This window comes from Bos mutus, chromosome 2 (assembly GCF_027580195.1).
Source record: "Bos mutus isolate GX-2022 chromosome 2, NWIPB_WYAK_1.1, whole genome shotgun sequence".
Taxonomy (NCBI): domain Eukaryota; kingdom Metazoa; phylum Chordata; class Mammalia; order Artiodactyla; family Bovidae; genus Bos; species Bos mutus.
The window spans coordinates 19,863,629-19,881,072 of record NC_091618.1 but is presented as its reverse complement, the minus strand read 5'-3'; the positions used below and the strand labels follow the sequence as shown (position 1 = coordinate 19,881,072).

The window sequence follows — 17,444 nt, the reverse complement described above, 5'->3', positions numbered from 1 at the left end:
TCCGGATTAGAAAGCCAGCGGATTAAAGCTTGTGTGGTCCAGGCTGCAATTGAGGCCCGTGGTCCTCGGCCGCGCCTCGCCCCTTGTGAGATCACCCTGACTGAAGACACCAGGGGAGCTCGTCCACCCACCCCATACACCTGCACCGAGAGGTGCAGATTCGGGCCAAGGCGGCGCGGGCGGGAGTGTTCTCTCTGCGCAGCACCCTGGACCCCCTATCCCGCCCCGGGAACCCCCAGGCAGATGCGGGCGGCGGAGGGGGCAGGGTGCGCTCTGCGCCCGCGCATCTCCGGAACCTCCCAGCCAATCCCCAGACGCCTGAGAGGCAGGATGAGCCCCAACAGCTAGAACTCCAAGCCCCGCGACCCAGGAGCTGGCAGTGGCCCCCGCGCATGCGCGCCGAAGCTGTCCGCTGTTTGGACGTTTCCATGGCGACCAAGTCGGTTGGCTGGTCGTCCCCTAGCGAGAAAATGAAGCTCAAGAGCCTCCTGCTCCGGTATTACCCGCCAGGTACGGGCCGGACCCCCTCTGCTTTCACGTGCAGGTCTGCACCGGGAGGGTCTGGGGCAGAGGAAAAGTGCTGGGGCCCGAGCGGTGGTGTCCAGAGCGGGTGATCCCTAGGGAAGCCTGGTGTTTCCTAACTTGCGCTCTTCGCTGCTTCGGATGCTGTACTCGGGTTCGCAAAACTTAAAAAAAAAAAAAGACTTTTTTTTTTTTTTTTAAAGAAAGTCCTTAATCTTTTAAATGGCTGAGTTGTAATGCTTTCTGGTTACTTAGGAACGAAGTGGAAGGGGAGGGAGAGGGGGCGATTAGTGATGTTGTGGAATATTGTTTATGAAAGGGAAGACGCTGATAAAGGTCACATTGTTTTTTATTTTAAAGGCACCAGAATGATCAAGTGAAGGTTTGTTGAGTATGGGAAGAAAAACGCATACTTAAAAAGCATATTACCTTAGTGACCGAATTCCAGACTGCACATATCAATCCACTGACACATTTACTGAAGCTCTACCTGTTGGCTCAGATGGTAAAGAATCTGCCTGCAATGTGGGCGACCTGGGTTTGATTCCTGGGTTGGGAAGATTCCCTGGAGAAGGGAATGGCAACTCACTCCAGTATTCTTGCCTGGAGAATTCCATGGCAGGCTCTTGTAGGTGGGGTGGCAAGGAGTCGGACGGGACTGAATGACTAAGGCTTTCATTTTACTGTGGACACTTTGTGCTCTTGCAACATGGGGCTTTAAAAAGTTCCAGTGAGCTCAGGAACTATGAAATAAACCCAGAGAATGCTAGAATGCTCTAGTTTTAGAGTAGGGCGTTGCTTCTTGGTCTTTTGGCTAAAATCAAGTGTAGAGTAGGACACTCTTGCCTATCCCTCTTGACCTTTAGAGGATAAGTGAAGTCCACTGGTCATACAGATTGACAAGGATAGAAATAGGAGCAGAATTCTTGGCGTCTAATTTGGAACTCACATTGAAACTAAAAATATAAAGTAAAAAGTCCTCAAAACTTGCCACAAGGCAGTAGAAGACAAAATCCACTTGCTCAATGAAAAGTCTGAACAAAAACTATCTTTAAGATGTCAAATGGGGGGCGATATCACTTTGGACTGGTTTGATTTAGTATAACTTTGGGAGGGGTGGGACTTGAAGAATTTAGCACTGAATATCTCACTGTTCACAGTAATGCATCCAACTGCTTACTCACAGTCTCCCTGAAGATGTCTAATAGGCACAGACCTCATGGGTCATTTTCTCCAGTCCCCTCCTCGTTATGTAGCTCTTTCAGGCTGGGCCCAGTCCATCGATGGCATCACCACCCCATCCACTTTTTCTGGCAGAAACCTCAGCCATCCTTTGTTTCTCTCTTGTGATTCGCTGACCCTCTCTGCACTCCCACACCCAGTTCATTAACAAATGCTGTCAGCTCTACTTTCAAAGTATTTTGTGAGTCTGTCACATTCTTCTCATTTCCTTGGCACGAGTTCCTTGACCCCACACACTTTGCTGCTTTCACCTCTATCCCTATCTCCATCCCACCCGCCAGCGCTTCTTCTTCCTTCATCCCTGGGCTTGTCAACTGGATTCCTGGTTTAACTCCATCCTCCACAGTCTGTATGTCACTAACAGCCAGTGGAATCTGGACTCAGCATCTCCAATAGTTTTTCATTATATTCAAAATAAGATCCATACTCTGTAGGATTTAGCTTACACTCACTACACTTCAGATTTCTTTAAATGCTCTTCCAAGACTTCATGGAGGGCATTTCACTCATCAGTCTCTCTTTCTGGACTCAGACGTCCCTAGACTTTGGCCACTTTTCTTCATTTGGTCTTGATCAGTGTCACCTACTCAGAGACCTTCCATTATCACTATTCAAAGAAGCACTTCCCCTCATTGATCTTACTCTCAGCCATTTTGTTTTATTGTCTTTTATTATATTAATCAAAGTACATTTATTGTCTGTGCTTTGAATGACTCCCTCTTTCCCATAAAATGTAAGCTCCATGAGAACTGAGACCTCGTCTCTTCTTCAGCTGTAAAAGAGACTCTGGCTTATAGGAGGCCCTCAGTGTTTATGGAGTGAGTTTATTAGTAAATGAATGTGTATCATAAATGAGGTTGATCCAGACATAGAACTTGTGATTTTAAAATAAATGTTTAAAAACTCAGGAGATCTTCCTTCTGCCTCCCTGCATGAGTGCAACTTTGACATGAAGCTATTAGCAAGTTTGTAGTAAGGACACTCAGTTTTTTTTCCCTCTTAAGTTTCCAATTAAAATTAATTAAAAGAATAACTGGATATCAGCATGTGAAAATGTGGAACTTAAGGATGTTTGGTTTTGATTTGTTAAGGCGTTAGTCAGGTGGTGGTAATAACACTTATCCCATACGTCTACTGACTCCCTTTAGCTAGTCTTTCAAATCTCTCTTGGGAGTGAACCTCCTTGAAAAGAATGTTGTCCCCAATTTCTCTTCTCCCTTTTGTCTTGAACTCACTCCTATCATGGTTTCACCCTCACTGATCCACTGAAACTGTTCAAGATCCTCAATGACCACCTCCAATAATGCTGAATCCACTGGCCACATCTCATCTCAGTCTTTGTCTTTTTTGACCGGGCAGCAGCACTTGATCCATTGGCTCACTCTGCCCTCCTGTGACTTTCAGGACACACGTTCCATGTTTTCTTCTGCCTCATTGTCACTCCTTGGTCTATCTTGTTCACTTGTCCTCTTTTTCTGATCTTAATGTTGGAGTGTCCCTGAGTTTTGTCCTTGGACTTCTCCCCCTCCGTCCATGGTCATGCTCAGTCATGTTGGACTCTTTGTGACTCTTTGGACTGTACCCCACCAGGCTCTTCTGTCCATGGAATTTCCCAGGCAAGTATACTGGAGTGGGTGGCATTTCCTCCTCCAGGGACACCTTCTCAGCCTAGAGATTGAACCCACATCTCCTGTGTCTCCTGCATTGCAGGTAGATTCTTTATCTGCTGAGCCATCGGGGACTTCTCTAACTCTATTCATTTGCTGGACGGTCTCATCTATTCTCAAGGCTTAAAAATCATCCTGAGTAGTCCTAAGTACCTGACTGCCTGCCTGGTTCTTCATTCAGATGTCCAACATAACATCTCACATGGGGCCTCTGATGGTCCACCTCCTGTCAGTCAATGGAAGCTCCATTCTTCCACTTACTTCTGCCAAAACCGTAGACTTGTCTTTTTCTCCTTTCTAGCTCACTCCCTGTTTGGTCCAGGGACAAACTCTGCCAGTTCACCTCCAAAATATATACAGAGTTCAACAACTTCTCTTCAGAATCATGGCCACCATTCTTTTTATTGCTAGAGGCTCTATACTTGCCCCGCTTCTGTGGAGGTGAGTCTGTTAAAGCAAAAATCTGATTACGTCACCATTCTTCTCCAGCCCTTCAGTGGCTTTCATTTCTTTTAAAATGGAAGGGCCATGATGCCCAAGACCATATAGGATCCACCCGCTTTGGCCTCTCTGACTTCACTCCCTCTCCAGCAACACTTCTCTGCTTTGTGTTCCTCGGGTGGGCGAGGCATGCCCCCAGTCAGGGTCTCTGCAGTTGCTGGTTTTTTGCTTGGAATAATCTTCCCCTGGATATTGTTACTTTTAGCTTTTTTTTTTTTTTTTTTTTTTTAAATAAAACATAAGTAAAGTGAATAAAGTAAAGTCCCCTCCTTCCTAGAATTTGCAACTTCTCCTCATGGTATTTCAGAACCCTCTTCCTTGCTTTGTCTTTTCTTAGCATTATCTCAATTCAACCAAAATAAATTTTACTTTTTTATCTTGCTTAGTCTCCCCGACTAGAATATCAACTTCATGAGGGCAAGGACTTTGCTAATTTCACTTACAATGGTATCTGTAGCTCCTAAAGTAGAACCTCTAAATGAGCCTCTAGTAGAGCTGGGTGCATAAATGAGTGCTCACATATTTGTTAATAAATGAACGGTTTAAATGAGATGATGTGGGTTAAGCAGAATGTGTAGAATCCACCTTGAAATGTGAGTGGGTCAGACTCTAAATCCAGAATTCTAAAAGCAAGTAAACTCAAGTAAAAGCTTTAGACTTATGGTTGTGACTATTGCCTTAATGATTATCTTATAATAAATAAGATCATCTCACTTAGCATGTTAGATACTTAAATTCTGATCTTTGGAAAGCCACATGATATTGCAAGTTTCCAAGGTACTACTGAATAGCAGGTGGGTGTTAAATAACATTATCAAATAGGAAAAGTATGGCTCACCACTGAATAATTTCCATGTTATCTTTATCCCTTCTGTGCATAAAGCAATTATGTTTCACCTCCTAATCTTTTAATTTCAGTCCTCCCACCCTCTTTTGAATAGCATATAGGTCAGGAGCATTCTTTTGTTGGCATCCACTGAATAATTCCTCTCCCTAACCTAGATTCCCGAAGACTAAAGGAACGTAGCAGTAATGTGGGTAATCAAACTTGGGGCTTTCCCTATTTTTTATTCTTCAGAATCTCGTTGCTTTGTGAAGAGTAGGTGTTGAATACATGCTTTTCAGTTGACTCAGGTATGACAATCTTTGTCATTTATTTATTGCATGTGGGCCCCTTGTTCTTTGGCCAGAAGAAGGATCTAAATAAGTGGCAGGGTGAACTGGTTGGTATTTTGTGCACTTTAAAGGTTTCTGTTGATTGAATATGAGCTGGGTAAGCAATACTATTTTACCTTTTGAAGTTTGGCCTTTTGGTACATTGCAGATTTGGGGAGGGGTGGTCATCTTCTTACCCAAGTGTTTTGGAAATCACACATTACCTATGGTTCAGCCAGGAGAAGATCAAGAATATTAAGATACTGTGTGAAACAGTCTCTGACGAACAACATGTATTCCTGGAAGCATCTTTATCTATTTTCTGCTTATACTTTTCATTGCACACGTCACAGCCTCTTGCTTGTATTGGAGTTCAGTGAGCATACTGCCTTAATGTCTTGTCACAGTGAAGCAGTCATATAAATGTACACGTTTCAGATTTTGCACTCTATTTTCTGGATTCATTTTTACAGAAACCCAACTAATTTTTAGTAGTTGGCATACAAATGTTTAACGTTTTTCATCTTATTAAGAATAAGATAGTTGTGAATAAGGAAAACAATTTTGCTAATTTGCTTGCTAGATTTTGAAAATGCACCTATTTAGGAAAATGGATTATGCTGTGTGGGCTCTGAAGTGCTAAGTTCTTTCCAACCTTTCTTTGAGTTATGAGTGATTATATTACTTAATGTTACATTATTTATTTACTCAATTATTTATTGAATATATGCATATGTTTTATGTTGAAAAATTTCAAAAATGGAAAAAAAAGAAAAAATTGTATCTAAGTAGGTTAACTTTTGGCCTAGGCTGTCATCATAAGTGTTTTATAATATATTTGTTTATTTTTTAGGAATTATGTTGGAATATGAAAAAAGTGGACAATTAAAGACCAAATCCATAGACTTGCTTGATCTTGATCCCAGGTAAGGTAGCTATATAATGCAGCATGTATTTCATATCCAAAATCATTATTGGGAAACCCTGACATAGGATGGTGTGTAGACAAGCTCGTAAAACTACAGACAATACATTACTAAAAAAATTGTTCTGGGTGTATTATTTCCTGTTTGTTTCAGTGAGTTTTATATTAGTGTCTTGCTGAATGGGCTTCTGGGGTGGCTCAGCGGTAAATGTAATGTAAATGCAAATGCTTGCAATGTAGGAGACACAGGAGATGTGGGTTTGATCCTTGCAATGTAGGAGACACAGGAGATGTGGGTTTGATCCCCGGGTTGGGACGATCCCCTGGAGGAGGGAATAAAAATCACCCCAGTATTCTTGTCTGGGAAATCCCATGAGCAGAGGAGCTTGGCGGACTACAGTCCATGGGGTCCCCAAAAGTTGAACATGACTGAAGTGACCAAACATGGCTCTTGCTGAATGAGGAGGGCATGGGAAAAGGATTATCAGTCTGTCCTTTTCTTCTTCCCAAACCAACCTTATTTAAAAAAATAAACCTTTTGGTTTGAAAATCTGTTTTGATTCATAACATTTGTTGAAAATCTTTCCAAGAGGCATTATTATCTTTTGAATTCTTATGCAGGTCTAACTCTGTTGACCCCTGAGTTTTTCAAAGTCATCGTCAGGAACCATCTCTGATTCATTTCCATTCCAAATATTCACTCTTATTCTAAAAGACTGTATTGCTTGAGAGCTGGCACCATATCTTGGACATTCCCTGAGCCTAACTTTTGGCAAGTAATCAATGTTAATTGAATAAAGGGTCTCCTAGTTCAGTGCCTTGCACAAACCTGGAGCTCAGGACATGTTTATTTATGAAAAGGAGGATGCCTATTAGACTATGCATTTCTAATGCATATGCTGAGACAGAAGTAGGCGAGTACAAGGTTGCTGGGAGGTGACCCCAGGACAGATCAGAGAATTAGGCAGGGTTGGGCAGAAGGGGAAATGGCCAGACTCAAGGGCAGAAGTGGCCAGGCTCTTGTGTGGCGCTCTTGCTTAGCCAGGGGCTGAAGGCTGCAAAGAAGAGCAAGTCCTTGGCTCAAACTCTGATGTGAATCCTGAAGGAGCTGCAACTGGAGGCCGTCGGCCTCTCCCACAGCAGCCTGGTCCATGAATCCTTTCTCGATTTGGGGATGTGTTTTGCAAAATGACCCTATTCTGGATGTTTTGTGGTATACAGACATTATTATTTGTCTTGAATTAATATTCTGAACTAGCAAAATTTACTAGAATTGCTGCAGATTATTTGAATGCTGGAGAAACTTGCATCTGTATTTTTCACACTGGTTCTCTTTCAGGGAGATAATGTTATAGCATTAAGAAATTAATAATCATGATAGTTCTTTGAATGTTTTAGTGAGGTACTTTCTCTTTCCCCCAAAATACAGCAAATTAAAACTTTCTGAACCTCAGTTTCTTCATCCCCGAAATAATTATGAAAAGCACTAAATTTTAGAGGGTTGTTATAGGATTACATGGGAGATCATAGGTAACAAGGTAAGTAAAGTAGGATTGGGCAACTTTAATATATTTTTTTAAAAAAAAAGAGAGAAACAGGAAAAAAAAAAATAAAAGAGCTCTTGTTTAGAAGCAGCACTTGGCCTTCTTAGATGAGCAAATCAGAATCTTTGCACACCTTCCTCGAGCGAAGTCTCAGGTAATGGAAAGGCATTGAAGAGAACCCAGGCAGCTTTCATCCGTGCCAAGATGCTCTTTATTGATTTCTGTGATTTTTCTTTGCCCTGGAAATCTCTTGGTGAACATGATGATGCTGTTGACAATTTATAAATCTTGAACTTCATAAAGCAATGCAATCTTTCATGTAGTGAATGTATATGCAATTTCTGACATAGAAAAAAGTAATTTTTTATTTTTTGATGAATTTCAGTACAGATGTTAGTGCATTAGTAGAAGAGATACAGAAAGCAGAACCTCTCATCACGGCTTCACGATCAGACCAGGTCAAACTTTTAATACAGAGATTACAAAATAAACTCGGACAGCACAGCAACCACAAATTCTATCTGTTTAAGGTAATGCACGTTTAAAGATACTAAGTAGAAGAACTTTAATGAATTACTTAATTCTGATAGTCTGAAATAAAATATAAATCATGTTTTCTTTCAGGTCCCCCACATTTTTGCTAAGACTAAATCTTAAATGTTTGTTGAATGAATGAATAAAATTCAAAAATTGGTTTCTTGACAGGTTCAATAAATATTTGCATTAGTAACTTTAACTTTGCTTTATAATGATAAGTCTAAAGAATAATCATTAAAGTAGCTCTAAGTTATTGAATAATTAAAATTTTTTTCCAGTTGGAGTAATATTAAGATGTATTTCATGGTGTATCAACATTTCAAATTTTTTGCTTCCATATGAACTAAACTATATTTCAGTAAATTATTTATTGATATGGGTTGTATAATAATTTTAATTCCATAAAGATATGCTTATTTTCATCTATAATCTTGGCAACTAAATTAAAATAAATGTCATTTATTACTTCAATAACAGCTTTCATTTTTCTTTATTATTTAACAACATTTAATGCTTTATTCTAGAAATGATTTATATTACACTGATTTTATTTCGTATGACTTATATATACTTGTTATTTATATACTCAGCATATTTTGTCTGATGTGAAGTATTCAACAATTTTCTGTATTCCTTCTTTCAACTTAGTGAAAGATGGTCATTCTTGTAATAATTCTTTTTCCAGCAGGTGGCACTATTTTACTTCAAATATGTGCTCTATAACTTAGATGGCCTTGTAATTTATCTTTCAAAGGGAATATTTTGATAGTGAAGGAGGACACTATTAATAGTTACACTCTGGCTGTAGACATAATTAAGACTGTTCCAGTCTGGCCAGTCATCCTACCTAAAAACAGATGGTCCAATTTAAGTATATTCATTCAATAAATGTAAAGCATCCACTATGTGCTAGGCAACGTAGGGATGGGAATATAAATTCCATGACATATCCCGACTCTAAAGAAGCTTTAAGATTCAAAAAGTAATAATTCATTGTTAATCTGTATTTGAAACATCTTTGGTTTATTTCCTATATATACTGTTTATACATATATACAAACCATGTACAATATGTGAAAGAGAATATAGATTAGTGAAAAGACCCTGGTGCTGGGAAAGATTGAGGGCAGGAGGAGAAGAGGGCAACAAAGGATGAGATGGTTGGATGGCAACATTGACTCAATGGACATCAGTTCAAGCAAACGCTGGGAGCTAGTGAAGCACAGGGAAGCCTGGTGTGCTATAGACCATGGGGTCGCAAAGAGTCAGACACAACTGAGCAACAGAACAACAGCTATTTGTATCTCATAGCTATAATCTATCTCAAGGCAAATTGATAGAAAACATAGAGTTGATCATGCTTCTGTAATTATTTGTAACCTCCAGATGTTACTGGTCTTAATAACAGGAAGTCCTATGTATTTTCCTCCTTTGTTCAAATATTGGATACTATCCATTTATTGTGTATAATTAAGATGCATTTGAATGTCTTCATTGGTTGGAAGTTAAAATGAATGAGCTGAATAATTTTGTTCGAGTTTGAAATAAATGGTGTTTTCTTTTATTGAAGGTTCTCAGAGCACATATACTGCCACTGACTAACGTTGCACTTAATAAATCAGGCTCATGGTAAGGTCCTCTGTTTATTAAAAAAAAAATTATTGAATTTATTTTCTTAGAGCAGCTTTAGGTTCACAGCAAAATTGAGCAGAAGGTGCAGAGATTTCCTCTCTATGAATAACTTCTGCCTTGCATCCCCACCCCCCCAGCAGCTTCTGTCACCATCACCATCTCCCACAGAGACCTACATCTGTTGCAACTGTTGAGCTATAATGACCCGTCAGTATCACCGAAAGTTCATAGTACTCATTAGGGTTCGCTCTTGGTTTTGTACATTCCGTGGGCTGGCAAATGTATAACGACATCTATCCAGTGCTATGTTATCACACAGAGCCGTCTCACTGTCCTAAAATCTTCTGTGCACTGCTTATTTATTTCTGTGTGTATGTCTATTTTTTTTTTTTTTAATTTCCAATTTTTAACAACCAAGGGATACCAATATTTTTTAAAGTAAAAATTGCCTACCCATAATGTGAGGAGGGCATGGCAACCCACTCCAGTATTCTTGCCTGGAGAATCCCCATGAACAGAGGAGCCTGGCAGGCTGCAGTCCATGGGGTCTCCAAGACTCGGACATGACTGAGCAACTGAGTGCTGGCACCCATGATATATGCAACATGTTGATTTGATACATATGCATAGTGAAATGTTTAGGATAGTCAAGGATATTAACATCTTATCTCCACAGGGTTACCATTTTTGGTGGGCCTGAAATCTATTCTGTCAGGGTATTCCCAGTATTCATCACAGTATTATTACCTACAGTCATCCTGGGTGTACAGTAGATCTCTAGACTTACTCGTCTTACATAACTGCAACTTTGTACCCTTTGACCAGTGTTTCCTCATTTCTCCCACCTCCCCAGCCCCTGGTAACTACTGTTCTGCTTCTGTGAGTTCAACTCTTTTGTTGCTCTTGTTTAGATTCCACATATAAGTGAGATTATGTGACATTTGTCCTTGGGTGTCTGGCTTATTTCACTTAGCATCATGTCCCTCAGGTTTGTCCATGTAGCAGCAAATGGCAGGATCACCTTCTTTCTCAAAGGTGAATAATATTTCATTGTATCTATCGATCTGCCTATAGATATATATCACATTTTCTTCGCCTGTTCATCCTTTGGCAGATATTCAGGTTATTTCCATATCCCAGTCATAGTGAACAGTGCTACAGTGGACATGGGAGTATAGGCATTTCTACAAGATCCTGATCCCATTTCTTTCAAATATATGCCCAGAAATGGGATATAGTTTTAATTATTTTGGTAACCACCATACTGTGTTCCATAATGGTCATACCAATTTACACTCCCCAAGAAGCTAGGAGGAAAATACCAAGAAGAGAACGAAAAATATACCGCCTTGTTAGCTTTCCTGTTTAGTTGGGTTTAGATAGAAGAATTTGTTTCACCTTTTATAACCACCACTTGACATGAAGACTGGCTTTTCAATGTTGTGCATTTTTTCTGTACTTGGGATTTTTTTCCCCCTAATGGAATATTTAGGAATAATAAAGATACTATGATTTTTAACTCAAGAGAACAATATACTAACAATTCCTGTAGTAGAACAGTAATGTTAAAGGATTGTTAAATGTTAAACAGATATTTAGTGAACACCTCTTAGTGTGCCAGTCACGTTCCAGGGCCTGTCGGTGATGGTGGTAAACCGCGTGGGTAGAAAGATGAATGTTTATGAAAGAAACAATCCAGATCCTCAGGGACTAGCTTTGGGAATGTGACTGATCAGGCTATGCTTTTGGATGAAGTTGAGGTCCTGGAGTTAGCCAGGGCTGCTGGTCTTATGGATCATGAGCAGAGTTTGCATTTTCCTCTAGATTACTAGGAAGCCATTTGAGGAAGTTTAAAAAAGTAAATGCAGTTTCTATGAGGAAAATAGATTTGTAAGAACCATGTGTGAGCCACACCCTAATAGAAGATGGTTTTGTTTAGGCAAGACATGGAGGCAATGGAGCTAGTGAGACATGACCATCCTAAGGATGTATGCTGAGATTGGGCGAATAGAATGATTTACTGATGGATTGTGTGTGGGATGTGACGGAAAGAGGCGTCAAAGACGAAGCCAAGATCTTATGGTCTGACTGACTGGAAGAATGATGTTATTTATTAAGATATATTAGAGTTTCAGAAAAGGTTACCGATTACCAACATTTTTTAGTTATGTAACTATAGTATAAGAATGATTATTGGAAGGGTTACTCTTTATTTAGTAACTCCTTTTTGGGTTTGGTCTACAATTGAAAAGTTTCCAAGTCAAAGGATTTAGATATTGTTCTCAGTTCAACTCTGTTCTGCATACACAATTTCCATTGTAAAAAATGAGATAAACGAGATTATGAGGGCTTCCCTGATAGCTCAGTTGGTAAAGAATCTGCCTGAAATGCAGGAGATCCCAGTTTGATTCCTAGGTTGGGAAGATCCCCTGGAGAAGGGATAGGCTACCCACTCCAGTATTCTGGGCTTCCCTTGTGAATCAGCTGGTAAAGAATCCACCTTCAATTTGGGAGACCTGGGTTCGATCCCTGGTTTGGAAAAATCCCCTGGAGAAGGAAAGTCTACCCACTGCAGTATTCTGACCTGGAGAATTCAATGGACTGTATAGTTCATGGGGTTGCAAAGAGTCAGACATGACTAAGTCACTTTCACTTAACTCTTTGTTTTTCATACACAATTTTCAGTGTAAAAAGCAAGATAAACGAGGTTATAGTTTTGCAGGCAAAAACATGAGGTCTTTACTAACACACTGCTGGTCTCACCTTTGCTGTATTTCCACTGCTTGTGTTAGCTTTATCACAGGAAGCTATGATCGGACATGCAAGCTCTGGGACACTGCCTCTGGAGAGGAGCTTCACACCCTGGAGGGTCACAGGAATGTGGTGTATGCCATAGCGTTCAACAACCCTTATGGGTAAGAAGACATCCACTTGTCCAGTGATTCCTTATTAATCCACTGGTTCTTTTATTCACTGCTCCCTTCATCTAGTGGGGAAGGAAAAGAGGAAGATGAAGAACCAAAAGTTGTTGAGTGTCTGATGTATGCTATAGTATGTGCATGCTAAGTCACTTCAGTCATGTTCGATTCTATGTGACCCCACAGACTGCAGCCAGCCAGGCTCCTCCTTAAGTGGGATTCTCCAGCCAAGAATACTGGAGTGGGTTGCCATGCCCTCCTCCAGGGGATCTTCTCAACCCAGGGATCCAACCCATGTCTCTTATGTCTCTTGCATTGGCAAGCGCGTTCTTTACCACTAGTGCCACCTGGGAAGCCCAACTCAGCCATAAAAAGAAATGAAATTGGGTCATTTGTAGTGATGTTGATGAATCGAGGTCTTCCCAAGTGGCGCTAGTGGTAAAGAACCCGCCTGTCAATGCAGGAGATGGAAAAGACGTGGGTTCGATCCCTGGGTCAGGAAAATCCCTGAGGATGAGCATGGCAACGCACTCCAGTGTTCTTAATTGGACAATCCCATGGACAGAGGAGCCTGGCGGGCTATGGTCCACAGGTTCGCAAAGAGTCAGACACGACTGAAGAGAATTAGGATGTTTGCAGGTTCGGATGAACCTAGAGTCTGTCCTACAGAGTGAGGTAAATCAGAAAGAGAAAAACAAATATTGTATATTAAGGCATATATATGAAATCTAGAAAAATGGTATAAATGAATCTATTTGCAGGGCAGGAATAGAGAATGCAGACATATATGGACACTGCAGGAAGGAGAGGATGCGATGAACTGGGAGAGTAGCATTGACACACATATGTGTATGTGTGTATAAAATAGATAGCTAGTGTATAAAATAGATAACTAGTGTGCTGTATAGCACAGGGAGCTCAGCTCGGTGGCCTGTGGTGACCTAGAAGGGTGGGATGGGGCAGTGGGAGGGAGGCTCAAGAGGGGGGCAATATATGTATACATTTAGCTGATTCACTTCATTGTACAGCAGAAACTAATTCAACTTTGTAAAGCAATTATACTCCAACAATAAAATAAAAAAAAATAAATTTAAATATCTTCTTCAGTGTTCAAAGTAGCTTTGGGAGAGGTATTACTGGCCTCACATAACATAGATAAAATTCAGGCACCCCTCCCAGGATCACACAGTAGTACAGTGGTGAGCTCGAGTTCCCGCTGATGCAGGGCTGACTCTCTGCCCTTGGAAGTTCTCTGACCGGAAGATGAACCCTGACCGGAAGTTCCTGCTGATGTTTCTAGCAATGGACCACAAGAGGATAGCTGTACATGCATGGCATGGTTTGCTTTGTGTAGCAGTTAACTTATAGTCTTATCAGGTATAAAACCATGTATAGTGACATGCTAAATAACAGTACAAAATGCAGCAGAACCATTTTTAAGCTAACTTCTAGTTAACCCGTTCAGTAGATCTTACCAAGGTCCTCTATCCTGAATGACACACTACTTATACCTGTAGCTGTTTGAATGCCTGTAGCAACTAGTCTATCCACCAGTACACTTAACTTCTCTTTCCACGGGGGACGTTTTCAGCTTACCAAGAGTTAGTTGTATTTGTCCACAAACCTGCTTGTCGGGGGTTGTGCTTTCAATTTGTAATAATCCAACTTAATTAGATATTGCTTAAGCTAGTGAAATATGATATGTGAAATTAAAGCTGTTATTTCCTATGAAAACACAGATAAGGTAAATATTTGAAAAAATTGTTACTAAATGAAGTTGTAGATGAGACCGTAATAAAAATTAGAGAAGACATTGTAGAAAGGATTCTCTTTTCATTTAGTATTAGAGACCACAGAAAACCATGTCTGGGGACTGAGAACAGAGGAGAGAGCCAAGGCATTAGAGTTAGTCTGGATAATTATAAAGTCTGCAGCTGTACTGAGCACTTATAATTTTCTGTGGGATATGTATTTTGGGCCATAGGACCCCTCACATTTTTGTTTTACAGAGGAAAAGACTGATGGACTTCAGTACATACAACTTAACATATGTATGTTTAAAAAATTAATACATAAAAGAAAAGTGATCACTGTGAGAAAATTTGTAACATATACAACAAAGAGTTGTTACGGAGAACATGTAAAGAACTCCTTTACAAATCAATAGAAACAACACATCGGAAAAATAGTCAAAAATATGAATAGACATACTTAACAACTAGGTAAATATGAATTTTAAAATTATTTTTATGTTTTGGCCATCTGAATGGCAAAAATTAAGAGGTTAATAAATTACACGCCATATTGTTGAAGAGGAACTAAAGAGCCTCTTTGATGAGGGTGAAGGAGAAGAGTGAAAGAGCCAAGCTTAAAACTAAATATTAGAAAAACTAAGACCATGCCATCTGGCCCCATTACTTCATGGCAAATAGAAGGGGACAAAGTGGAAGTTGTAGCATATTTCCTCTTCTTGGACTCTAAAATCACTGCAGACAGTGACTGCAGCCATGAAATCAGAAGATGTTCGCTTCTTGGCGGGAAAGCAATGACAAACCTAGACAGTGTATTGAAAAGCAGAGACATTACTCTGCTGACAAAGGTCCATATAGTCAAGGCTATGGTCTTCCCAGTGGTCATATATGGCTGTGAGAGCTGGACTGTAAAGGAGGCAGAACGCCAAAGAATTGATGCATTCAAACTGTGGTGCTGGAGAAGACTTCTGAAAGTCCCTTGGACAGCAAGGAGAGTAAACCAGTCAATTTTAAGGGAAATCAACCCAGAAAACTCGTTGGAAGGATTGATGCTGAAGCTGAAGCTCAAGTATTTTAATCATCTGATGCAAACAGCTGACTTGCTGAAAAAGCCCCTGAGGCTGGGAAAAATTGAGAGCCGAAGGAGAAGAGAGAATCAGAGGATGTCATGGCTGGATGGCGTCACCGATGATATAGACATGAACTTGGGAAAACTTTGGGAGATGGTGTGGGACAGGGAGGCCAGGCGTGCTGCCATCCATGGGGGTCACAAAGAGTTGGATGGACTAGGCAACTGAATAGCAACATTGTTGAGGATGGGGTAAAATGAACACTTTCCTACACTTTTGAACAGTGAGCTTGCAGTGCAAGTGATGGCCCAACTGTGTGAACTTTTGATGACTTGCTATTAGTACAAAAGACAGACAGGGTTAAGGTTAAAGAAAAGATGTTAGTTTCCTGGTTGAGGGTTGAACAGGCTAATTTACTCTTACTTGTTGGGTGTTGATCAGTAGCCCTGATCCACAATAGGTGTGTGAAGCTTCTTGCTTGAAAGGAACTGAAGTCTTTATTGTATTTCCTCTCCAAATCCTCTTTCTTCTTTAAAGACCTTACAATTGGAATAATACAGGTTTTACTTTCTCAAGGAGACACTTACTATCTAACTTCTCAAAACCTTATCTAGCTACATGTTTAATTGGATTTATATCTTTCCATTTTCCTTCTTTTAAATTTGATATTACTATCTTCAGTATATCTAACAGAATTTTTCCATATTCCTACAACCATATTACACATTATTAATTTCCACTTATTAGTAATTTTCTAAACTAAATCCTTTACCATATTCATTAATGAAAAAATTATTGCAATCTTAAACACAATTTATATTTAAAATGTAGAATATTTAAAATTGAACACATAAAGAGATATTATTCAAAAATTAGAATATTATTTTGTTTTCCACTGCAACAGATACAGGATTGCTTATTATTTTAGCTTATTTAAAATTTTTATTTTACATTGGAGTATAGTTGATTTGCTGGATTGCTTATTATTTTAAAAGTGAAATAAAATTTTTTGTGGGGGTTGGGTGGAGAGGGGCACTTCCCATCCTCAGGACTCCTGAGGGAAAATAAATTACTGAGTAATAAATTACTTATTTATTTTTTAAAATTAATTTTTATTGAAGTATAAAAAGCAAAGTAGATTTCTAAATAGAGATCCATGTATTAATATATTGTCTTAATTCAGTGTATCAAATACTGTGATTGACTTTGTTTTCAAATTCCATATGTATATTTTTTAAATCTTAGTGACAAAATTGCCACTGGGTCCTTTGATAAGACTTGTAAACTATGGAGTGTAGAAACTGGAAAATGTTACCATACCTTTAGGGGTCATACAGCAGAAATAGTGAGTATATTTATTTTATTATATTTTTATGTTGTCATTCCTTTTGTTTTTGCTTTGTTTTACTTTTTTGTTTTTATCTTTTTCAGTAGATCTTATTTTTTAGAGAAGTTGAGGTTGACAGAAAAATTGAGTGGAAAGTGCAAAAATTTCCCATATATTCCTCCACCTCTCCTCCAAAGCATGCCCATTGTCAGCATTCCCACCAGGGCAGCACATATATTGCAAGTGATGAGTTTACATTGGCGCTTCACATAGTTGTTATTTCTTTTTAGGATTCCATTGCAAAAGTAGTTGTTATACCTTTATAACTAATTTAAAAATCTGTTATTTTAAATTTCTCTATATTATATATGATGGTGTTTATATCATTCACAAACTACTCTAGTTTTAATATCTTGCAGATACTGTCAAAGACTCATATCCTGCATTGACTAAAAATAATGAGATAAGTGTATGAGTACAATAGCCAATCTGATGTCTTTTCCATTGACTTGCCTTTAGAGAATTGACTTGATTGAGGATTGGCGAACTTCTTAAAATAGCTTTTAAACTAACTTTTTTATACCATGTAAAATATCTAAGCTGATTGTTTCCTGGATAAAATTAGAACTCAGATTTGCATAAGTGGTTTGATA

The 17,444-nt window shown here is 39.4% G+C and overlaps 1 protein-coding gene across 5 annotated transcripts in view; it reads left to right on the top strand.

Annotated features, from left to right (window-relative positions):
* The first annotated feature begins 428 nt into the window (after positions 1-428).
* The window catches only part of DAW1 (dynein assembly factor with WD repeats 1), a 35,459-nt gene continuing 18,443 nt past the window's right edge, over positions 429-17,444 (top strand). Inside the window, exons 1-7 of one of the 5 annotated variants that reach the window (XM_070379882.1) lie at positions 451-510; positions 5,011-5,066; positions 5,941-6,013; positions 7,942-8,086; positions 9,664-9,722; positions 12,518-12,640; positions 16,710-16,809. In XM_070379882.1, the coding sequence (XP_070235983.1) occupies positions 5,946-6,013; positions 7,942-8,086; positions 9,664-9,722; positions 12,518-12,640; positions 16,710-16,809 (495 nt within the window). In that variant the 5' untranslated portion in view covers positions 451-510; positions 5,011-5,066; positions 5,941-5,945. Of the gene's footprint in view, positions 545-882; positions 1,028-5,010; positions 5,067-5,940; positions 6,014-7,941; positions 8,087-9,663; positions 9,723-12,517; positions 12,641-16,709; positions 16,810-17,444 lie in introns of those variants that run through there. The other 4 variants (XM_070379915.1, XM_005890152.2, XM_070379893.1 and 1 more) reach the window with 4 other exon arrangements.